The sequence below is a fragment of the Lissotriton vulgaris genome, chromosome 1_2 (genome assembly GCF_964263255.1).
Source record: "Lissotriton vulgaris chromosome 1_2, aLisVul1.2, whole genome shotgun sequence".
Classification (NCBI taxonomy): Eukaryota; Metazoa; Chordata; class Amphibia; order Caudata; family Salamandridae; genus Lissotriton; species Lissotriton vulgaris.
This window is the reverse complement of record NC_141686.1, coordinates 64478694-64503827: the sequence shown is the minus strand read 5'-3', so window position 1 is coordinate 64503827 and position 25134 is coordinate 64478694. Positions and strand designations below refer to the sequence as shown.

The 25134-nt window shown below is 45.8% G+C and overlaps 1 protein-coding gene across 2 annotated transcripts in view; it reads left to right on the top strand.

Moving 5' to 3' along the window:
- Nucleotides 1-25134, top strand: part of TULP3 (TUB like protein 3) — a 522214-nt gene that overhangs the window by 146474 nt on the left and 350606 nt on the right. The window contains exon 5 of one of the 2 annotated variants that reach the window (XM_086952812.1): nucleotides 13365-13490. The exons of the other annotated variant lie outside the window; for it this stretch is intronic. Within the exon in view, the coding sequence (XP_086808938.1) occupies nucleotides 13365-13490 (126 nt within the window). The remainder of the gene's footprint in view (nucleotides 1-13364; nucleotides 13491-25134) is intronic. 2 annotated transcript variants of the gene reach the window in all.

Sequence of the window (25134 nt, the reverse complement as noted above, 5' to 3'; positions counted from 1 at the left end):
AAGTCTAAATGCTGCGCAGTCGCATCTTATAGGGCCTCTATATGGGGATACGCCTCTGTCAGCAAAATCCAACTTGTGGAAAACAGATTTCTTGTTGTCAGTTCCACAGTCAACCCCAACTCTATCTATACATTCGGAAATAGGTCTGGGCTACATCACAGATCACTTAAAAACAGCCCTCCTGATTTGCTGGGCAAATACGTGGCTTAATGAGGAAGTCACCCTTAACCATCTTATCCTCAAAGATTGTTTAGCCCTGGAGAAGGCAGAGGGAATCCCATGGCTGGCATACGTTAGAGCGGCGTGTGTAAGACTGGGTCCACCTGAACTATATACAGCCCCAGAGGGAATTAAGAAAGAGGATGTGGTTTGGATCAAACATAATTTTAGAATCTTGTTGGAGGCAGATAGAGAGGAAGAGGAGCTTAAAAAAAGGGGTGCAAGAAGTATTTACCTTTTACAGTCGTCCCCCTCAATAGAACCCTATTTAAAGATTGTCACGAAACCTTTCCATCGTTTTTTGTTGACAAGATTTAGGTTCAATTTAATACACTTCACCTTAGTTTCTTTTTTGCACTGGGCTAAACCTGAAGAATCTGCACCATGCTCCTGTGATAATTTTTCCACACAAGATACACTCCATTTAATTATGTTTTGTTAAAAGTTTTCTGTGCCCCGAAAGAAATTTCTATTGCCCATACTACGAGAAGCAGGCTTATTGCAAGTAGACCAGCTCTCTTACACTTGCAACTACTGAGTAGCGTGCACACCATTTTTAGTGTAGCAAGTTTCCTGGTGGCAGCTGTGAGGATCAACAAAAAAAGCGGAAATATCTGTTTGCTTCAAGGCACAGTAGGAGGAGAAGGGGGCATTCAGTTATAAATTATGGTAATAAATAGTTGCACTTTTGTTTTTAAAATTGCAGTTCTTAATAGAGGTGTTACAAAGTTTAACATTTGCACAAATCATGAATTGTAAATTTTGTGTATATATCCGAAAATCTGTAAAACTTTGCACAACTATTTATCTGTACATAGTATATTTTTAAATTGTAGTTTCTATAGCGGTGCTATAAAGTTTATCTGCACAAATCAGGAACTGTAAATATTGTGTATATGTATGAACAGCTGCTAAAACTTTGCACACCTATTTATTTGTACATTACATTTTAAATTTTTTGCAACTTGTATGTATGAATGTTTTGATGCTGCTTTTATGATTTTAATTAATCGAAATAAAGACTTTTGACTGACTGACTGGCAAGGTGTATGCTCAAGATGAGACCGCTCTAGGGTCTTAATTCTTCTACATCAGATCACTCCTCAGCCAAACATGCTGTAGCCACAAGAGCCACAGCACATCACAAGAGTCCACTGCATGTGGAAGAATATTCCAAATCAAATAGAACAAAGGCTAGATCAAAATAATGCAGAGCAAGATGAAACTAATGAAATGAGCAACAAAGAAAAGAAGCGTTGAGCAGTCCCAGGATGGAGCTCAACTGATCGTCTAAGTCTGGGAGGTAGAGCAAATACATTGAGCACTCTTTTTAATTTCCTAATAATATAGTAATCAGTACATTAAGTGTTTTATAGGCATACAGTATTCATCCAGTAATTACACATCTTTTAATAAAGTATTTGTGTTACTTTTCTAAAACCTAAGCTAAGCAACATTTTTGTCAGCCCAGTGACCTATGATCACATATCAACAGTATCAACACATAGAGACTTTCTAAAAACAGAGGAGCATCCTGTTTTTACCCATGTTAATGGTTCTTTCAAAGTGAGGGTGGTTGCTTCATGGCCAGAAAAGCATGTTTTCATGTGCTTCCAGACTCCCTAGCTGTGCATACTGTTAGGAAACTGCACTAATAAATGGTACCTATGACACCCCACATACCAATAAGGAGTGTAAGAAAAGTTGTACTGTGGAGAAGTGCGTAGCGTTGTGAGCAGCAACACAGTGATGAATTACTAACTCCAGGACTGTTGCAAACATATGCTAGAATAAGATGGGATGAGATAGGGAATTGAAACAACATCTTGCCTTCATCAGCCTTCGAAAAGAGCCATGGAGATCCAGTACTAGAGAAAAGTAACCACCAATGAAAGCATCCAGTCTGCCTTCGATGCTGGTGGATGCAAATCCCTAGGCGGGTGATCACAAGTATTCTGTTGCCTCAGTGGTTGGCTAAAGAATTCGCCCAGAGCTTTAGGAGCACTTCATAGGTCTGCCTTTTCATATACATCACCTTTCAGACCTCGAGCGAACAGGATGATGGAGAAAATTATTACGCTACCATATCCATCACAGCAGTTGTGTCAAGAAGGTCAGCAGAAAGCCAGGCAAGAGCAGTACTCACAAGTAGTGTTTGTGGCCATGAATGCTAGAAGGCTTGAGGTGTACAGGTAAAGGCACTTTGGCCTCCAAGCCCCACTAACCGTCCACCACTCGTCCGGGGAAAACTGGACTATACTTCCCTCTCTGGAAGAACATAACCCGGATCTGTAGATGTTATAGCTGGTGCTTGGAGATTCACACCAACAAGGATTACCCCCACCCTCCTGATGAAAAATGGGCAGGCCCTTCTTCCAAAGGGTGCAATAGAGATAGTGCCATCAGACCAACATGACCAAGGAGTGTATTCTCTGTACTTTCTCATTCTCCTAAAAAAGGACGAGAATTTAAACCAGTCTTGGACCTAAGTGTGCGAAACCACTACATAACAGACAGCCATTTCAAGTTAGCTCCTCTACAAGATGTCATCCTCTTTTTGGCGGTAAGACACTATATGAAAGCACTTTACCTTGAGGGCGCCTACTTGCGCTTACATTGGGTGTATCGGTTTGTGGTGAGTGGAACACAATACCAATTTAAAGTCTAACAGATTAGAGTTCCAACAGTCTGTGGTTTTCATATCTGAATGGCTGTCAATTAAATGGCATAAGCCATGCAAAAAGCTTTGCCATACTAATTCTCCTTCAACTAGGCTTTATAATCAATGTGAAAAATTCTCATCTGTGTCAGTGACTGTGACGGTGAAAGCTTTCCCCAGCAATGGAGCTGTGATGGCATTTCATAGAGTAGTTCCCCTGTATCAGATTTCATGTAATCGGACTGTATGTAAGAATCATAATACAATTGTTGGGAATGAGGCGTCTTGTATAGTTATTATCCCGGTAACCTATGCATTCGCTGAATAAGAATCTACTGCCAGATATTAGTCACTAGCACCTGGAGGCTGAGAGGACCTAGTGACCTTTGTCTAACATGAACTGCAATGGTGGAACAAAAACAGCTTCTACTGGGCAGATTGTTTCTTGACCCACAGGCACAGCTGGCATTAACACAGATGCACTCCCACAGGTTGGAGAACTGAAATTGGTTATCTTGTCTTTAGGGGTCACCATAGGAATATCGCCTCCATTTCAGTGTGTTGGAGCTCAAAATTGAGTACCTAGCTCCTAGAGCCTTTTAAATCCGAATCAACAACAAAGAGGCCTTTAGCTACAGCCAGTTGTGTTGGACCACTAAGTGTGAGACTACCTGCTGAAAATCTAAAGTGCAACAGCTAAAAGCCGGCTTAGAGTCAGGAGGTTGCTGGCAATGCCTAGAGAGGCAGGAGGGGAAACTTCATTTTGGATCAAAGAGAAGACTAGTTGCATATCATCAGCATAAGTATCTATTGAGATCCCATAGGGGAGGACGATATCTGCGAGTGGCCTCATTTATACATTGAACAGAGTAGGACTCAGAGAGGAGCTCTGAGGTACTCCATATTTTAAAAGGAAAATATCAGATGTACAATCTTCTTCTAAACCTGAAACTTCCTATCTTTGAGGAATGACTGAAGCCAGGAAAGAACGTTCCAGCTATTACAGCATTTGCAAGTCTTTGTACAAGAATGTCATGGTTTACTGTGTCAAATGGTCTAAGGTCAAGCAGAATGATCATGGCTGAACCTACCTGGTCGGGTAGTCTTTAGGATTCCTCGACCACTGCCAGAAAAGCGGTCTCTGTACCTTAGAAAGGTCAAAACCAAGTCTGATTAGAATGCAGTAGTTTGTGGCTTTGCAGATATTCCGACAGGGTCTGTTTAGCATGTTTTTCTAGTATTTTGTTGATTCCTGAAAGGAAAGAAATGGGCCGATAGTTTCCTACTGTGCAGAAGTCCAGAATAGGATTTTTGTAGCAAAGCTTTAACCATGGCATGTTTCCATGCCAATGAGATTCCTCCGGTAGTAATTAAGTAAGTAAGATTCATCAATTCAAGCAAGGAGGGGAGTAACGAGTCATTAGCTCTGGTTAAAAGTCGTGGATGGGCGAGTGCATTGGGGGAGCCTGACTTTACCGGATTCAGGATCTCTGTGAGCCTGTCTGAGGTCAGGATAGGGAATTCTAAGAGCCTATTTTCAGTATAATGTGCCTGGTCATTATCAGAGATAAAAATATGGATAGAAGGAGAGTGGTGAAACCTATTACAGATGTCTTGGATGTTCGTATGAAAGAACCTAGCCAGGTTGTTACTCCAACGGTGATAATTCCAAAACAGGGGCAATAGAAGGAAGCTCAAGAAGAGATTTTACAATGCGGCATGGTGGGAGTCCTGCGGTAACAGTAAAATAGCAGTATAAAGCTAAAAGGACAATCTCCCTTGAGAATCAAAAGTATTTAGCAGCTAGTTAACCTCATTAAAGAACATCCAAACTCCTGGAAATCACAACGCAGACCCCTGAGTATCCATCCCCAGCAGAGCCCCCATACCTCAGATTTCTTACCGCATGTTGTGTGTTAGGGAGTCTGCCTGAGCTCTGCTAAGTCACAGTGTTTCTACTTTGAATTCTTCAACTTTCAGCTAGCAGTTCCATTTCCTCATCATTCTCTTCAACTGAGGTGCTGCTAGAAAGTGAGTTTACTACTTATGTCTTTTTGTTCTGTATTTTCCCCAGTATGTCTGAGTCTAAACAAGGGCTGTTTAGGCCCTGCAAGACTTGTGAAAAGTCCAGACTTTTCTCAGAGGACCATCCTAAAGAGTGACTATACTGCCTTTTATTCGGAGCATAGACCTAAAGACTGTAAGAGCTGCCAGACTTTCTCATCAAAAAGCCTCAAAGTTTGTGAGGAAAGGCTTCTTTTTTGGCTTCAGAAGAAAAGATCTAGGGGGGATTCTGACTCCCGAGAAGGAAGAGAGACCTCATTCCTTCTCAAAGAAAAGGAGATCCTTCTTCTGGTCAGAGAGATCTGAAAAAACAAAGATCTCAGAACAAGGAGTCTTCAGTGAAAAAGAGAGGTAAAAAAGAGCAACCTGGCTCTTCTCAGACCCAAAAAAGATCTGGTTCTGTTACTCCTTCTGCGCCGCTTCCTCACAAAAAATCTGCCCTTTGTCCGACCCGTCGACGAGACGTTCTATGCCTACAACCGTTAAAAGGAAGACTCAATCGATGCTTTCGTCAGCGACAGCATCAACGGTGAAGATGATGATGACGGCTGTGTCTTCAACGAAGACTGAAGTAGTGATTTTTTTTTTCCTCTGATTCTATTTTTTAGCATGACGCGTATGATGAAATCAGGGCTTTTGCCAAAAACAATTAAGAGGTTGTTTGACCACGGATTTTGAATAACCAATACAGTTAACCACAACTGCTACAGACATTTGAGTAAGTCTTCTTAATTTGTGGGCATTTAATTCCTCCATTGCCACCCTTATTGACTTCAAGGGCACTGACAGACACCTTACTTTTGCAGGTGTTTTTTCACTCTCCTCCTCATTTCTTTGGAGCCCTCGGGCCAACCCTGCCTGACCGCATCAGTTGATATGATGGCTTCTTCTTTTAATCACGGTAATTCTAGTCATTATATGTTTCTGCCTTTGCTGCAATTAGCAAAGGGCATGACAAATTACCTTTTTAATTTAACTCCCAGGTGCCCTGTCCATCACTTTCACACCAGCCCTGAGGAAGACCCCGCTAGTAAGGCTTTAAAGAACCTACATACATCAAGGGGTTGAAACTTCGACACACCATCAATGCCAGTACTATCAATACTTGCCTTACTCTAATATCCTGCTGTATATGGCTATGTGACTTATTGTAATTCATTACATGCAACATTCCATAACGTGCTAATCAATTCAATTGTGATATTCACTATTACTTGTTCCTACTTACTTCACCTCCTCACTTGAGTCACCATTCACTCCTTTTCACCTTTCTATTCGGGCACACAAATGATGTATTTTTAAATATGACCATTTATATGTCTTGTTTGAAATTGGATCATTGCTTCAGTGTGATTAAACAACACTGTAGCCTAAGTAAAGTGTTTTTGCTTAATTACTTCTTATATATGTTTTTTTTAATATTTGTTCTTCGCATTTTTTGATGTAATTTGACTGGGACCACTAATTTATATACTGTCAACAGCTCTGGTGAGGAGTTAGTCGTCGGCGAGAACTACACTGTCGACAGTCCAATTCTGTACTGCGCAGTTGATGAGCATATCCGCCCCGCCAACGGATACTTCCACGCCGTCGACAGTTTAGTAACAACCCCGTCGACAATCCCTCTGCTTCCTTCTCGCCACCTAGATTTTCAGGAATCGGAGGATGAAGATCCGTTTGGCTCTGCCGACAGCCCTTCTCAACTGGCAGTAAAGTGTCAGGAATCTGATGAAGAAGAACAGTAAGATAGCCCTTCGGCTTACTTAGAAGGTGACTATTCCTTTTTGGATAGACGCTCAGGTGCGCAACGCCTGGATACCTTCCAGGAGCACTACCCCAATTATGAGCAGGAAGCGGAATACTGTCAAAACCCTTCCATTAACGTGCCAATGTCACTGGTCACGGACTTACGTTTGATGCTGGATGACTATTATAAGCGAGTCCCTGAAGCCAATGTGGTCCAAAAACCAGTTTCTCTGCAGGAGGAGACTGCCATGACTCCAGTTCAGGAAACTCCGCTGGCACCCTTGAAACAGAAGTCCCTACCTCCTCTGCAGATCTCCACTAGGGCATCGGACAGTGGAGACCATCAACTAGAACAAGGAGAGATACTAGTGGACACTTATGTCCATGACAAGTGGATGAATTATGTAGCGCATACACCGCCTTCTCCTAAGCTACCAGTGGTTGACTCTCCCCCTGCAGATATCAGAGGCTTCCACGATCTGCTTGAGAGAATATCAAACTGCTTTGACCTTCCTATGCCCGTCAAGCAAGCGGAATGCTTCTTTTACGATTTTAAGGCTTATACACAGCGTTCTGTTCCTATTATCGACGACTTCTGGTAGGAAGGTATCAGGTTAATGAAGAATCCAGCTTCTGTGCCAGCAGTCATTCCAAAGCTGGATAATCAGTACCGGGAACCAGAAGACTCTCTGGCAAGCCTCATCGCCCATCCGAAGCCTGATTCCGTAATAATGCAGGCTGCTCAGAGCAGATCAAAAAACCCTGCTTCTGCATGTTCCACCCCACCAGACAAAGAAGGCCGTAGGTTGGACAATATTGGGAAGAGATTCTCTGCGTTGGCCCTCCACAGCCATCAGACCCTGCAATGCAATAGCCATCCTTGGAAAGTGCGATAGGCAGATGTGGTCAGACATCGCTCCTTTTCTAGAATTCCTGCAGGAAGACAAGAAAAAGGAGGCAAAGGAGATCCTTTCAGAGGGTGAGAGCTTCATCTGAAGCCACTGATGTGACTATGGACATTGCTTCCACCGCCTTTAGGCAGATGGCTGGCACTGCAGTGTTAAGCAGGCAAGGTTGGCTGGCTGTAAGCGACAACCCTGAAGTCCAGGTGAAGGTGGTGTACATGCCATTTGACAGAATGAATCTGTTCGGCAGGCATGTTGATGAACCACTCCAGGCTATCAAGTCGGACATGGATACAGCAAAATCCTTAACCAATTTACAACAGAGAACGTTCACTCCTTTTCGTGGAAGAGGAAGAGGTCAATTTATAGCTCTGACCCAGCATCAGCAACATCTTTAACCTTATTACCAGCAAGGTTTCCGTCAACCAGCAAGGTTTCCGTCAATACTCCGCTCTTGCCTGCACCAACTTACTCCAGAGCTCCAGCTCGAAGACCTCTCGCTTCAGGAGTAAAATCTAATGACTCAGGCAGGAGACTATGAGACTTATCAGGCACCGGTCACCCCAGTCACATTTTATCCGGCTCAGAATTTCTCCAAATTATTTCTGCAATGAAACTCCATTTCGTCCAACAGATGTGTGTTAGACGTTTTCAATTACAGTCACACCCGAGAATTTCTTCAAAACCTCACGATTTCCCCCCCAAGAAAGACTACTCACCGCCATAGGGCGCTTCTCAAAAGGGAGATAATACTCCTTATCCACAAGCAGGCAATCAAGATAGTGCCACGCAGCCAGCGCAACTTGGGATCCTACTCCCACTTTTTTCTCATAAAGAAAAAAACTGGAAAATGAAGGCAGGTCATGGACTCGGGTTGTTGAACAAGTTCATCAAAAGCCAACTATTTCGGATGTTGTCGCTCCAGGAGAATCTCCTTCTCTCGGATTCAGGGGATTACATGACCTCTGTGAATCTTCTGGATGCATATTTTCACATTCCTATTCATCCAAAGCACCGTCGTTTTCTCAGGTTCTAAGTGGCAGGGTGCCACTACCAGTTCAAGGTGCTGCCCCTTGGGCTAAAATCTGCACCTAGGGTATGCACCAAATGCTTGGCGCCAGTAGCAGCCTTTCGCCAGCGTTCCGGTCACCAGGTTTTTCCCTACCTGGATGATTGGTTGATCAAGGATCAGACATTTCAAGGTGCAAGAAAGTCTTAGAACGCCTGTCTTTGCCTTTTTCGCTCTCTGGGTCTCAATCTAAATGAAGAGAAGCCTTCACTCCTTCCTTGCAGGTCCCTGGTGTTTCTGGGAACAAGGTTAGACACCGACCTCTCAATGGCTTTTCCCACAGATGAAAGAATTTATCTTCTTCTAAAGATGGCCCAGTCCCTTTCTTCCAAAAAGTTTGTTTCTGTAAGGATTTACAAATCAATATTGGGGATGCATTCCGCTGATTCCTCACTGTCTGTTGCGGATGAGTCCTCTTCAGGAACAGTTCGACGCCCATTAGGTACAAGCTCGAGGCTCTTTCGAGGACATTATATCAGTCACTCCTTTAATGATCATGGCAATATCTTGGTGGAAAGTCCAAAGCAATCTTTTGCAAGGCCTATTCTTCCTTCCACCAGAGCCTTTGATGGTTATGACAAGACACCTCCATAGAGGGATGGGGTTTTCACCTCCAGGAGGTTCAGGAGAAGTGGTCGGACCTGGAATCTCTATGCCACATCAGCCTGTTTGAGCTGAAAGCAGTGTTTCTAGGGCTACGCTCCTTCCTTCCAAGGATAAAAGGGTCTTCAATCCTTGTCCGCACGGACAATGTTTTACCTGCAGAAACAAGGAGGGATGAGATCTGCAGCTCTAGTTTGGCGCAACGAATTTGGAATTGGTTGATTCACCACACTATCTCATTACAAGTCCAACACGTTCCAGGGGTGCTCAACGAATGGGCTGATTCGCTTAGCAGAGATTCCAAGCAGTGTCACAAGTGTGAATCAGGCGCCGTTCAACTCCAAAGAATTTTTCAGTGTTGGGGATCGCCAACCCTGGATCTGTTTGCTGCATCACTCAACTGAAAATGGTAGTTCTGCGCCAGCAGATTCCCTCAGCCAGGTTCCCTAGGGAACAGCTTTCATTTCTCCTGGGAAGGGACGTTTGCCCACGGGTTCTCTCCGTTCCCACTGATACCCAAAGTCCTACAAAAGATGGAACTAGAACCTTGCTACATCATTCTCATTGCCCCGGCGTGGACAAGCAATACTGGTTCACAGAGCTGTTTTGCCTACTATAGACCTCTCCTGTATGTCTTCATCTTTCGGAATGTCTACTTTTTATGGACCAAGGCCTGGTGATTCATCTGCAAATTCAAACTCTTCACTTGTCGGCCTGGTTCCTCACCACACTGAATTTGAGGACATAGATATTTCTGAGGAGTGCCGTTCCATTCTCAACAAGGTCCGTGCTCCCTCCACGGTCAAGTGTTACTCGCCAAATGGGAAAGATTCTGCTCTTGGTGTACAAATCACTCATTCCATCCGCTCTCTTCATCTCCGGAGGTTTTGCCATATCTCTTGTCACTAGCAAAAGCTGGCCTCTCATTCCTCGGTAAAAGTCCATATGGCTGCAATTTCGAGGTATTGGAGACATTCAAACCAGTCGTCCCTATGGTGCTGCAGATTGGTGAAGGAATTCATGAAAGGCCTTTTAAGAGGCTACGTGCCGGTTTGGCCTGCTCCAGTGCTGTGACAATTGAACATTGTGTTGTCTCAGCTCATGAAACTGCCATTTGAGCCAATTCACAAGTGCAACATAAAATTTCTATCTTGTAAGGTGGCTTTTCTCTTAGCCATCACATCGGCTAGACGTATTGGTGAAATTCAAGCCTTCACAGCAACAGAACCTTACCTTCAATTCCAGCAGAATAGAGTGGTGCTACGCACTAATCCCTCGTTCATACTCAAGGTACCTAAAACGTTTCATCTGAATAAACCTGTGGTCCTGCCTTCATTCGTTCCTGCTCCGTCTACACCAGTAACGAGATCACTGCATTCCTTGGACATCAAACGATGTGTAACGTCTTACCTTCAGAGGACTAAATCCTTCCTCAAATCTACTCATTTGCTCATCGCTTTCTCTGCCCCTAGGAATGGGCAGGCTAGAGCTTTGATTGCTCATTGGGTTTCTTGTCCTATAACCTTCTGTCACGAAAGGGCAGGTCGCCCACTTGCTTCTAAAGTGACTGCACATTCCACAAGGAAGATGGCAACGTCCTCAGTCCTGTATGCTTTGTGTGCCCCTACCAGACATCTGTAGGCAGCAACATGAACAAGAGTCCATACCTTCAAAAGGCACTACTGCCTGGATACTTTGCGAAAGACGGATGCTGCGGTTGGCCAAGTGGCCCTTCGTCTGTTCGCTTAAGGTAGGCCTCAGTTACCGAGGTTTATTAAGAATTCTTATTATCATTATTATGTTTATTATTATTATGGTTATTATTGTTATTATCTCTGCCAAATATTATTTATGTATTTATATGGATATATGTATATTTTATAACCGCAGAAGTTACATTGCTTGGTTCACTTTAGGTGATGGCATTATGTCGCATGGTGGGATGGATCACCTGTTTGTCTCACCTATAATTGGTATTATGTACTGCTTACTAGTCTGAGTCAAGCATGTGAATCTATAAAAGATACAATACTGGAGAAAAAACAAGTTACGTACCTGTACACTGTGGTTCTCCAGTATTGATATCTTTTATAGATTCACATGCAGCCCTCTATCCTCCCTTTAAAGGTGCACCCTTCCATACCTTTTTTTATTTAACTAACTACACTTGTGCTCAAAATCTGCAGGGGATGGATACTTAGAGGTCTGGGATGTGATTGGCTGGAGTTTGGATGTTCTTTAAGGAGGTTAACTGGTTATTAAATACTGTTTATTCTCAAGGGAGATTGTCCTTTTAACTTTATACTGCTATTTTACTGTTACTGCGGGACTCCCACCATGATGAGGGGGAAGATTCAAGCCTGTGAATCTATAAAAGATATCAATACTGGCGAACCACAGTGTACAGGTTAGTAACTTTTTTTATATGCAGGCAGGAGAGCTTGAGCAAGGTCTGGCCCTGATTCTGCATGTAACCAAGTTTTTGTCAAAAAGACCAACTGTTTTTTCCTCTTCTAGAAGAGTAAAACGTTCTAACTTATGTTTTGGCAGCAACCTGCATGTGATCAGAAACATCCTACGAATAGTTTGCACGTCAGTTGGTGTCTTGGGGTCAATGAACTGAGGGGGGAAAGCAAACAGTGTCTGCTAGTAGTTTCTCCTTTAGACTTGCAGATGGAATGAAGACAACCTTTTAGTAGAATACCCTTGCAGCACTAAAAGTTGTGCAGAAGAATACTTGGTCTTACTTACTTTCTTAAAAAAAACCTTAGTCATTGGACTCACCCGAACACGAACGGGCACCGATGGGCTGACTTGGACGTGCCAGCAACGTGGGTAAGTTGCACTAGCAATATTTGGTCTAGTTCTGCATGTTAGCTTATGCTACGTCCAGGCGAGCAAGGTCTAAGAGTATCAGTATCACAATTAAGGTAATCTTTTTTCTGCACTCATTTCCACGTCCGCTCTAGTGAGCCAAAGAGCCTTATTCCAGATGACCCCATGCCTTTTATGCTTTCACAAACATGTCATTCAATGAGGATATTGTGAATATAGCTTTCTCATCAATAAAGGCAGATCGCTCCAAAGAACTCTCTTCAGTGAGTATTTTTGCTCTATTTTAGGAGAGACACTTTACAGGAGCTATGCCAAGGGTTCATGATCCTCCGATGATCATGACCATAAGCTCAGTGATGGCACGGTGTGCTTCCTGGAATTCAATGGTTTACAGTCCAAGGAAGGCAAAATAAAATACTCCTTCTGGAACCTGCTCCTAAATGAGAAGTTGCTCACTAATAGACCCCCCCCCCTTTTTACAGATATGGGGCAGAGAAGGGGAATTGGGAGGGACGATAGTGCAGATGAGAGCCCAAAGCCTCTACACAACCTTTTAAAAGATTGATTTGTGAAAAAGTTTCTGAACGTAACTTGTGGTAATTGTCCATGTGTCCACAACTAACGCCAGTCCCTGCTTCTTTTGCACAACCCATTTAGCTAGTCTTTATCACAAACTGGAATGTATCCAAAACCCATAATTCAATGGTATGATAGTGTTCTTTTGAATTAGATTTCCAACCAAGGGAATAAAGAAAATGTTTAACTAGTTGTCTGCGTTATAATCCCATCATGTCATCTTCTTGGTTTGGTGAAAGTTAAAAACTAATGGCTCTTTGACCTATTGGTTTATTGCCAGTAGGGATACCATATGCTGTGTTACCTGTACTATATCAAACACCAAGAAAGTACAATATATTTGTATTTAAGGAGCTGAGAATGAGAATGTTGTATGCATTTGGGACAGGAGTACAAATATCAGCATGACATCGGATGCATTAGCCACTTTTGAAAAAATTTATTGCTGTGGCAGTGCTTCGTTTCCTACCAGTAGGATGTAGAGGTGCACCATAGTATGTAATAGAAGAGTACCTCTTTTTCACTCCACTGCCAAAGAGCTCATTCCTTTGTTGCTCAAAAGCGACCCACTATGGCTGTGCGGGTTCTGTCATGCGTCAAAGTATATAATTTCCCTCTACTCGTTTCTTTTAGCAAAGCTGCTGGAATTCCTCCGGTGCATTACTAAACAGTGAAATGTGTGTTCCAGTGTTGAGGCAGTGGGCGAAACGAAGCAAAGAGGCAGGCACGGATGCTGATGAAGACAGTGTAGGCGGCACCCACAACGCAATACTCTACGTCATGTCCAATGCGATGTATAGAGATGCAGAGTCAGGTTAGGACCATGGTCGTAGATTGGTATGATTATAAATCTTTATTATGTACTTGAGCATAGGTACTGCATATTTTAACAGAATGGTTTACTGATTGGTTGTGATGGAAATTATTTCAGTGCATTCCAGGGAAGACTTCTTGAAGAGGCAGAAGTTGCATCATTGCTATCAATTTCCTCTGCTGAAAGTGCATCACACTTTGTAATTGGGTCATCGTTCACACGTGTGATAAGTGACCAACTTGTTATAAATTTCAAATTTATTGTTAATGTGCATAGTTAATTACACCAGTAAACATAAAAGAAATGGCAATATCATTTTAAATGTGCAAAATTGTCACGAGCAGATGTAGTATCCTTGCTCATTCATTTAAATTTAAAAACCCTAAAATGCATGTCAAAAATATTTCTGAGGAAAATCTTGGATATTAAATGTATATGTAAATTCAAATGTTGGTACGTGAACTTAAAGTGCATTTTTAAAATATAATCATACAGGACAATTCAAAGGTTCAGCACAGCCAGTAAACATAACCGTCTTCGGCTATTCATGTAACACCGCAAACCATTGTCTTTCACTAACCGTGTTCCGGATATTGCAGGACTTCTCATCAGGCTGTGCTCGCCATCCTCAACAGCTATCCCTCCTCTGCCAGTCTCCATTGTGGGATTGGGGTGGCCTCTGTCGTCAGTAGAGGGCCTTTGATTTTATAGCTCCTAATGTGTAGACTGTTTGCCGATATAGTATGGGGCCTCTGTTTCCCCACTGTGGCCTTTGTTCTAGCTTCAGAAAGTCCAGAAACGTTACTACCATGATGTTAAGCTGTGTCAATTCTGGGTTGAGTGCAGCAATAAGGGCTTGCCTGCATGTTCGAACAACTGCCTGATTGAAGGGGCCTACAGCATCCTTCTGTGATCTGATGGCAGATGCAGAGGATGTCCATTAAGGTTTCTATTTCTGCACCACAAAGTCTGCAGTTTGTCTTGGTCGGTTTTTGCCATTGGGGTAATTCATCCCGGTTTGGCTGGATACCTAGGCCCAGGCACACAAACTTGATTTTGAGATAGGGTTAATGTCTCAGGTCAACATATGCTTGTGGCTTTGGAGAGGCGTAGGAGTCAAAACTTTGCCAGGTGTGAGCTTGCTTCATAAGGTTCTCTTTATCTTCTTGCATGGAAAGAAGTGTGGCAGATCTGCTAAAGTTTTTTTTTTAACTCAGCAGGTGAGATGCTAGTGCTCCATAGGTCAGCGGATTGCAGCGACTGTAGAGCATCACAGAAAAGGTTGATTTTGAGTTTGGCTGATTTAAGAGTATAAGAGCTATGGCCGATTGCGTAAGGAAGTAAAGAATAGACAACGAAATTAGAAGATATAAGGCAAAAAAAGACGATAATAATCGTCCAACGTCAATGCACGTGTGAGAGTCCAAGGTTTATGCGTGGCTGTCAGCCAATCTCACCTGACTAGGTCACGTGAATTTAGAGAGAGCAAGAGCTGCCATCTAAAAGTGTACGGGAGGAGACAGAAGTCATATGGTAAGTTCATTGATCAAGACTACATAGTATATCGCACATTTTTTTTATATATATTCCCGATATCTCGAACCATATGTCGAGAATCTATTCCAAATATATCGATCACAATACGCCCCCGAGAGTAAGTAGATCAACAATACTATGAAGATATGCCAGACCGCTACTTATGACGTCATGTTAACACCTATCTAGTTCAAAATGGTAGAGAGGATAGAACATATAGTCGTATCAATGGTAATAGGAGAGTACAGAAAACAAGATTTTAAATAGGAATCAGTCAATCATATAATTTGTAAAGCGTACTACTCACCCTTGAGGGTCTCAAGGCGCTGGGGGTGGGGGTGGGGACCGCTACTACTGCTCGAAAAACCAGGTCTTGAGGAGTTTTCTGAAGGTCAGCAGGTTTTGGGTCTGCCGTACGTGGATGGGGAGGGTGTTCCAGGTCTTTGCGGCGAGGTGGGAGAACGATCTGCCGCCTGAGGTCGCTCTTCGGAAGAGGGGGACTGTAGCAAGGGCGAGGTCGGCGGAGCGGAGCTGGCTGGTGGGGGTGTAGAAACTGAGTCGTCTGTTGAGGTACGTTGTTCCGGTGGTGTGGAGTGCCATGTGTGCGTGGGTGAGGAGCTTGAAGGTTATCCTCTTTTTGACCGGGAGCCAGTGCAGGTTACTCAATTGGGGTGTGATGTGGCTGCAGCGAGGGATGTCGAGGATCAGGCGTGCAGAGGCGTTCGGGATGCATTGGAGCCGTCTCATGAGTTTGGCCGAGGCTCCTGCGTAGAGGGCCTTTCCATAGTCCAACCTACTGCTGACAAGGGCCTGGGTGACTGTTCTTCTCGTTTCAGTGGGGATCCACTTATAGATCCTGCGGAGCATGCGGAAGGTGTTGAAGCAGGAGGAGGATACGGCGTTGACCTGTTTAGTCATGGAGAGGGTGGAGTCAAGGATGACCCCTAGGTTGCGTGCGTGGTCGGTGGGTGTTGGAGCGGTTCCCAGTGCGGTCGGCCACCAGGAGTCGTCCCAGGCCGAAGGGTTGGATCCGAGGATGAGGACCTCCGTCTTGTCCGAGTTCAGCTTCAGTTGGCTCTTCCTCATCCATTCAGCAACGGCCTTCATTCTTACGTGAAGGTTGATTTTGACTGTGTGGGGGTCCTTGGTGAGGGAGAGTATCAGCTGGGTGTTATCGGTGTAGGAGAGGATGTTGAGGTCGTGCTGATGGGCGACGTGGGCGAGCGGTGCCATGTAGATGTTAAACCGAGTTGGGTTGAGGGATGAGCCCTGGGGGACCCCGCAGATGATCTCGGTGGCTTCGGAGCGGAAGGGGGGAAGGGGGACGGTCTGTGTTCTGCCGGAGAGGAAGGAGGTGGTCCAGTCCAGGGCCTTCTCTTGGATCCCAGCGTTGTGGAGGTGTGTTCGTAGTGTGTGGTGACAGACCGTGTCAAAGGCGGCTGACGGGTCCAGGAGGATGAGGGCCGCCGTTTCTCCGTTGTCCAGCAGGGATTTGATGTCATCGGTGGCGGCGATGTGGGCAGTCTCGGTGCTGTGGTTGCTGGGGAACCCGAACTGGGAAGGGTCCAGGATGTTATTCTCCTCGAGGTAACGGGACAGTTGTTCGTTGACTGTCTTCTCGATGACCTTTGCCAGGAACGGGAGCAGGGAGATGGGCCTGAAGCTCTTGAGGTCCTTGGGGTCCGCCTTGGGTTTCTTGAGTAAGGCGTTGATCTCGGCGTGCTTCCAGCTCTCCGGGAAGGTTGCTGTCTCGAAGGAGGTGTTGATGACTTTCCGGAGATGGGGTGCGATGGATGTGCTGGCTTTGTTGAAGATGTGGTGTGGGCATCGATCTGACGGAGATCCGGATTGGATGGTGTTCATGATTTTGATGGTGTCATTGTCGTTGATGTTGGTCCAGTAGAGCAGGGGGTTGGTGCGGATGGTGGTCATGGGGAGGAGGTCTCAGTGGTTGTCGGGTCTTTCACGGCGTTGAAACTGTCGTGGATGTCTGTGATCTTGCGGTGGAAGAATGTGGCCAGCGAGTCGCACAGGTCTTGCGAGGGTGGGACATCGTTGGTGTTGGAGCTGGGGTTGGAGAGTTCCTTCACGATGTTGAAGAGCTCTTTGCTGTTGTGCGCGTTGTTGTCTAGGCGGTCTTTGAAGGAGGCCCTTTTGGTGGATCTGATGAGGTGATGGTGTCTGCGGGTGCCATTCTTGTGGGCGGCGTGGCTGTCCGGTGTTTGTTCACGGAGCCAGATCTTCTCCAGCTTTTGGCAGGTTTGCTTGGAGGCCCGGAGGTCTTCAGTGAACCAGCTGGCTTTCTTGTTGGTAGGAATAATACATAGACCTACATGCTATGCCGCCTGGTAGGAGCTCCTGTGAAGAGCTCCCGGGGCTTGGGATCCCTCAACGGGCATTATCCCTGCTAGCACCCACCGGCACGACCACCAGCACGACGGAACGGGAACCGAAAAAGCAGCACAAGAAGCCGGATCGCTCACTAACTGGATTAGCGGTAGCTGAAGTCTGAAAACGCAGACACCACCATCGCTGGAGCACCGGGAGCCTGCTGAACCCTCACGCCGGATCATCCTGCCATAAGACCAGCACTGGCAGCTGGAGTCTCAAAACGCAGACACCACCATCGCTGGAGCCCCGGATGAACCCTCACCGAGGATCATACTACATCACCTGCATCGGAGGGCTGAGAGAGGACCCCCCCCCCCCCCCCCCCCCTCCGCCCGCTCAGCAGATACGTGGGCTGGAAAGTAAAGGAAAGCACCGGAAAGTAACGAAGGAGCTCCAGAGGCACCGGGGGACAAAACGGACTCCAAGGACTCACGGCAGTACAGGAAGGCACCCCCAGAACCGCAGAGGCGGCTGAAGCGCCGGGGGTCTGCCTAACGGACGTCGCCCGCACGCTCCTCAGCAGGGGAACAGTGAGTCACAGGGAATCACGGAGACTGTGGAGTGGTAAAAAGACCGGCCGCGCCAAAGCAAAGGAGCCCCAGCGGCATCAAAAAGGCCCCCTCCCGCCCGCACCACGGGGGAGGACGCTGGCCACTGTGAATGCAAAGGGACACTGCAGCAGACCCCCGCTCCCCCCCCCCCCTTCACCCAGCAACGCAGAGACGACGACGGAGGAGTAGTGACTGCCACCGGCTGCCCCAGAAATTGGATGTGATCGGAGGATGTGGCGCCCTGCCCTGAGGAGCGGGAGAAGTGAACCCCGAGACCAAAAAGAGCTGCAGGGGCAGCAGAAGTCCGCAGCATGCCCCATTGTCACTGTTGGTTACATGTAATCGTCTGACCGGCCTCATAGGGTAACACGGAGCCCTGATTTGACATCACGTTCACACAGTGCACACAGAGCTACGAAGGAGATGGGTCTGAGTCATTTTCGGAATACAACATAGCAGTCCTTCTGCAAAATTCGGCAAAACTCTGCTGGCAAGCGCAACAGGCACACAGTGTCTCAAGGTATTTATTTCTCCCACTCGCCCACCTAAAAAACTACCTCCTTTGTTCAAAATGGCTGGGGCCATAAAAGTGTAGCCATAAATCCCCCCTTCCCCTTCTTACCTACCTCTGATGTCCACGAGGCCCCTCAGCTAACTCCCCCACACAGAGATAAGAATTCCTCTCAGCCAGACTGAGCATGGCTTGCTCAAACAGAAACAGAAAGCTACCCGGATGCTTAAAACAATAGCAGCAGACAGAGGACTGCGAAGGGAAACTGCTCCTCCCTGCTATCTAGATAACAGCAACAAACAGAGGACTACTGCCTCTATCTCACCTTTGTGTCGGCCATTTTAGACTAGTCTCTTGTGTACCTTTATTTTGAGCATTTGCAATGCACAGATGGATACCTCATATTTAAAAGAATGTCTGCCTATTATTGTAGTTTTATAGTTCTGCCGGGATTTTGAACAGTTGTAATGCACGGATTGCTACCTCATATACCTATACCTATTACGCAGTAGTTCCTACTGGTAATGTACAGAGCGCTACCTCAACTTCTTCTGGCTGCTCGCTAATGTCATTTCTACCTCACGCAGATTTCTGGCAGCATTGGCACCTAGTCTCAGTATTTCATTCCGGATTTGTTTAATGTACTTTTGTAAGTTGCACTATACCATGAGGTATACCTCGCACACATCATCATGCAACTCTGTGGTTGCACCGGTATCTTGTCTCAGTACATCATTAGTACCATTCTTGTATCTGATTATTGTTCATTTGTAAGCTGCACCTATCTCACCTTTTCCTGGAATGCACCGATTGATTCCTCATATATTTACGTATATTACTGTAAATTGTATTGTGTGCCACCTCATATTTTTTCACCTTGTACCTTGTAGTTTACCGTATGCTACCTCATATCTATTTTTGTATCCTGCCCGTATATTATATATTATATCAGTTTTGTATCTACACTTACACTATGTACTCTGTAATTTACCATATGTATTTGCTCTACCGCACACGCTTATAGTCCTGGCTGTGTTGGGTCATCACTTGCACCACCTTGATAATTTATAACTTATTAATGTGTAACCCACTGTACGCATTTGTCTTTCTGCATATCTGTACCACTATAGTGCATTAGGGCACTCTCCCATTGTACCCTACCCTTATAGATTATCAGTGTTATGCACTCTCCCATTGTACCCTACCTTTATATATTATCAGTATTATGCCTACTCTTACACCTTATGCCTTAGAATTTACCGTATGTACTTGCTCTATTGCTCACTCTTATTTCCTGGTTATGCTGCTTGATTACTACTGACACTTTGGTAATCTATAACTTATTACTGTGTAACCTATTGTATGCACCTGTTGTTTTGCACATTTGTTTTCCCGCACATCTGTACCACTATAGTGCACTAGAGCACTCTCCCATACCCATCTAACCCTTCAACGCGACATGGACTCTATCGGCAAACACACATACAAAATCAACTACCCACCATCACTCACCAAAAAAGCCGCCAAACGCTTTAAACACAACTTCCTTAGGTCACACCCGGAAACGCCCTTTGCTGACACCTACTTCTCACCGGCCAATGGATCCCTGAACACTGATATCATCTTCCACACCACACGCAGAGCACAATGGAGAAAAGCGTTCCGCACCCTACTCACCGTCTCCTCCACCAGAAAATCCGCACATAGTCTAACTCTCTCCATCACACCATCCCAAGTCTTCCCAGCCAGAGCCACCATCACTATTTACAATAACGGGATTGTCCTAGCACAATCGACAGACAGGAACCTGGAACTGCTAGACAACTTGTTACCCACTTTCAAAGAACACCTCTCCAACTCACGGACAAACACTCACACCTCCCCCAGTCACACCAATCATGACCTCACAGCAACATACGCTTCATTCAGGGACATACCTACCACCCCTGACCCCCCATCCCCTACCCACAACCCCACTACCGCAACTCAGCACTCACACACAGAGACAGTTCTCTCCCCCCCTTACACCGCTCTCTCTCCCGCCCCTTCTACCAATTCGCGGACCTCCACACATACCTTCAACACTCCTATCACACATACAGCGGGCATCAACACCCCGCTCGTCGCTGACAGCACAGCTACCACCCATAACACACCTAACGTAGTCCAGCACCAGAATAACACGCACTCCGACAAGTCCCCCCATTTATCCCCCCCCATTCTCAGTCCTCAGTACCCTCCAACCAACTTCGCAGAACATACCCACCCTCTTAATTTAACTCCCCCCCCCCCCTCAACAGGACCATCTCCAACCCTACTTCCCCTCCTACCCTCAGCCCCCATTACCCTCCCTACACCCCCACCACGGCTATCAGGCTCCCAGTCTACACCTTGACCCCCCCGCCTACCTCCAATGCCCTCACCCATAACACCAACCTCCTCCCTACCTCATCCACACCCCTACCGCCCAAAACCCCTTGCCCCCCTAACTCCATCCCTCACACCAACACAACGCAGACCTGCTCAAACACCATCCCTCTCTCCCACTTGCACACGAATTCCCTGGTCAGCCATTCACCCTTGACGGTCACCCCCACCCCCATCACCTGCCCTTCGATGGAATACATCACGGCCACCCTCACTCAGATCAAAGAAGAGATACACGCCATCAAAGAACTACTCTCCAAACACCCCATACACCCCCCACCCACCTCCACCTCCCCTCCCAACTTGTCCCCTACTCCGCCGGCTGACTCCCACCCTAATCACGCCCCTCACCAGGCGTCAATCCCGGCTCATAGGCACAGCAACTGCCCTCGTCCCCCGCATCGCCCCCGCAACCCCTCACACATCAACACATCCCCGCCCAACGTGTCCCCCACCCCTCCGACTAACTCTCGCGCTCAGCTAACCCACCCCAATCCGACCTCAATCCCAGTTCTTAATCGCAACAACCGCCCTCGCCGCACCCACAATTCTTCCTCTGACCTCGACACACTCGCCCTTCTCCGCTCCTATGACCCAACACCCGAACCTCACTCAACCACACCACACCGCAACATTCCCACAATACACCCAAATCCCCTTAGACCACCTACACTAAACAGCAGATCCTCTATCCCCGATAACCTTAGAAAAATCCCTCTCTCCATAGAATCATCTAACACCCTCTACACACCCAGCCTCAAATGCACTCTTCTCAACTGCAGATCGGCCACGAAACATTCCGCCGCCATTGCTGAACTACTCTTATCACAGGACCTTGATCTTATCGTCCTGACTGAAACGTGGCTAACTGAATCCTCGACACCCATAATGGACATTCTGGTCCCTCCCAACTATCACATTATCAGGCTCGACAGAAAAGGCCAAATAGGTGGTGGAATCGCATGCATCTACAGGGACAACCTCTCTGTTCAGAAAGTCAACTCCACATCCCTACCATCCCCTACATCCTGGGAATACATCTGCCTCGACATCATTAGTGAGGGCAAACCGATATGCTCTCTTCACAGCATCTACCACCCACCCAGGGACAATCTCACCTTTTCCCAAGAAATAATGGATATGATCTCAACCAATTCCGGACGGCAGCTCACCCAAATATACCTTGGTGACTTCAATCTCCACTGGAATGACCGCAACGACGCGGTGGTAAATGATCTTAAAAATTTCCTCGCTGCCCTTAACCTCACCCAAATATGCAACAGCCCAACCCACAAGAAAGGCTCTACCCTCGACCTGATCATCTCCAAAGAGGAATCTATCCAACTCGAATCCATCCAACCCTGTGACTGGTCAGATCATTATATTATCACATTCTTTATCAATGAAAAAGTCAAAGTCATCCCGGCTCAACTCTCCAAGCCCAAAGTCTGGAAAAGAGACTTGAAAAAACTCAAACCAGGCTCTTTGCCCCCTAACAGTTGCAATCTCTTACTCCCACCTACAGGCGCCACGGACGTCCAAACTCTGACTGACCACTATATCAAAGCTATGACCTCTATAATTAATGAGGTCGCACCTATGCAGCTAAAAAGAGTCTCTACTAAAATCTCCAAACCATGGTACGACGGGAGTCTCAACGAAGATAGACGAGACATGCGAATGGCAGAACGGACCTGGAGATCAGCCCCCTCTGCAATGCACCTAAAAGATCTGAAGAAAAAGAGAAACGCCTACTTCAGGAAAATAAAACGCTCAAAATCGGACTTCTTCAGCCTCCAACTCGACCAAGCAAAAAACCGCCCGAGAAAACTGTTCGAGCTAATCAAGTCACAATCAAAAGAGCAACCGCAACCACTAAACACTGGGCGTGAGGCACCCTCCTGTGAAGACTTCGCTGCTTTCTTTATCCAAAAAACCGACAAAATAAAAAGCGATCTCCTCATTGACGCAAGCCTCTACTCCAAACCCCAATGCCTAGCACCCACTGAACCAAAAAACAATGCTACATGGTCAACCTTCAGCATATACTCGGAAGAAGAAATTGGCAAACTGCTCAGCACCCTGAAACCATCCAAGCACCTCACGGACCCCCTCCCTGCCTCCGCAGTAAAAGACTTTACCCCTTTTCTTCTCCCTCTCTGGACTAAAATTATCAACAGCTCTCTCCAACAAGGCAGCATACCTGACTCCCTCAAAGTTGGCCAGGTCACACCTCTACTAAAGAAACCTACAGCCGACCCCTCGGATCTCAACAATTACCGTCCCATCACCAATATCCCCACTCTCGCCAAACTGCTGGAAAAATGCGCACAACTACAATTGTCTAAACACATTGAGCAATTCGATCTCCTCAACCCTCACCAGTCAGGCTTCCGAGCAGGACACAGCACAGAAACTGCTATGACTCACATAATTGACGACGCACTTCAAATGCTAGACCAAAACGACACCTGCCTCCTCATCCTTCTTGATCTCTCCTCAGCATTCGACACCGTCAAACATGAGAATCTACTAGAACTACTAAACACAAGAATGGGCCTATCTGGAACTGTCCTCAAGTGGTTCACTTCCTTTCTTCACAACAGGTCGCAAAAATTCAAGAGCAACAACCTGATGTCCTTGCCAATACCTGTAACGCTAGGCGTCCCCCAAGGATCTTCTCTATCCCCAACTTTGTTCAACCTAGTCATGGAGCCTCTCACCACCTTGCTACAAGCATCCAATGTACGCTTTCACATGTACGCTGATGACACCCAACTTTACCTCAAATTACAATCACCCAATGACATCCTGCTCCTGAACTCAACGATCAGTTGCACCCAATCCTGGCTTGCCGATAACCACCTCAAACTCAATGCCCTGAAAACAGAGTTCCTTCTGATCTCACCTCCAGCTAAGATATCAACCACTCAACATTGGCTTAAACTCCTAACCGCACTCAATGTCCAACCCACCATCGTGGACTCAGCAAAATCTTTAGGCATAACACTCGACACTAATCTCAACATGCAGCAACATATCAGCAAGGCAACAAAGGGAGCGAACTTCCAGATCAATACTCTGAGGAAACTCAAACCCTACCTCCCGGCCAAAGACTTCCAAACTGCAGTACAAGCACTAGTCATCCCACAAATTGAATACGGCAGCACCGCCCTCTGCGGACTCCCCCTAACTACAACCGCACCACTAAAAGCTTCTCTAAATGCTGCAGCGAGACTCATCACTGGGTCAAAAAAGTACTCCCACATTACCCCTGACCTGAAATCCCTGAATTGGCTGCCTTTTGAAGGCAGAATACAGCTGAAAATCGCCTGCATGACACACAAGGCGGTACACCTAAACTCACCCGGCTACCTCGCTCAGAAGTTGACAATCTCTGGGGGAATTAGAAACACGAGAGGCACAAACAATCTCCTGCTAAAACCTCGAAGATTTCGGAAGGAAAAAACATACAAGCGCTCCTTCTCAGGAATGGCGCCTAGGATCTGGAACTCACTCCCTCCCGAAACCAGGCTGATCTCCTCCACTACACTCTTTAAAAAAGAAGTAAAAGCTATCCTCATGGCTAAATACACTTGAGCTACTATTTCGAATCCCATTAACACCTTGCACCGTTCTGTATTACATGTTTGATTCTTGACTTATTTGTATGAGTTGTTTTATCATCCACATGAGTGGTTGTGTCACTTAGTAGTACTATTATACTGTGATTTATTGAGTTACTCGTCTGAATATGCTCCCCCTTGCACCCTTCTATGTAAAGCTTGATTTGCCTGTTTGACTTTGCTCCCTCATGTACCCGTCTATGTAAAGCGCTCTGATATCTGTGAAGATCTTGTTTGCGCTATATAAAACTCTTTAAATAAATAAATAAATAAATAAGAGTAGGGGAGACAAATTAGCGACAACAGGAGAAAAAAGAGGAAGCGAAACAAAGAAGTAAATTAATTCAAAATATTTTGTTGAGAGCAAAGATGAGCCCATCTTTGTAAGTGTCTGGTGAATAAAGAATAACAGTGCTAAAGTTGTTAAACAGTCATTACATAGTCCTACTCGATTGAGAAACACAAATATGATTATACAGATATTAAAACAGTCATATTGTGTACATGTAAGAAAGAACCATGGAAGATCAACTGTAAGGACATAGAGACATGTATGAATCGACCAAAGAAACATAGGCAGTCAATACAAATAAGGTTCATCA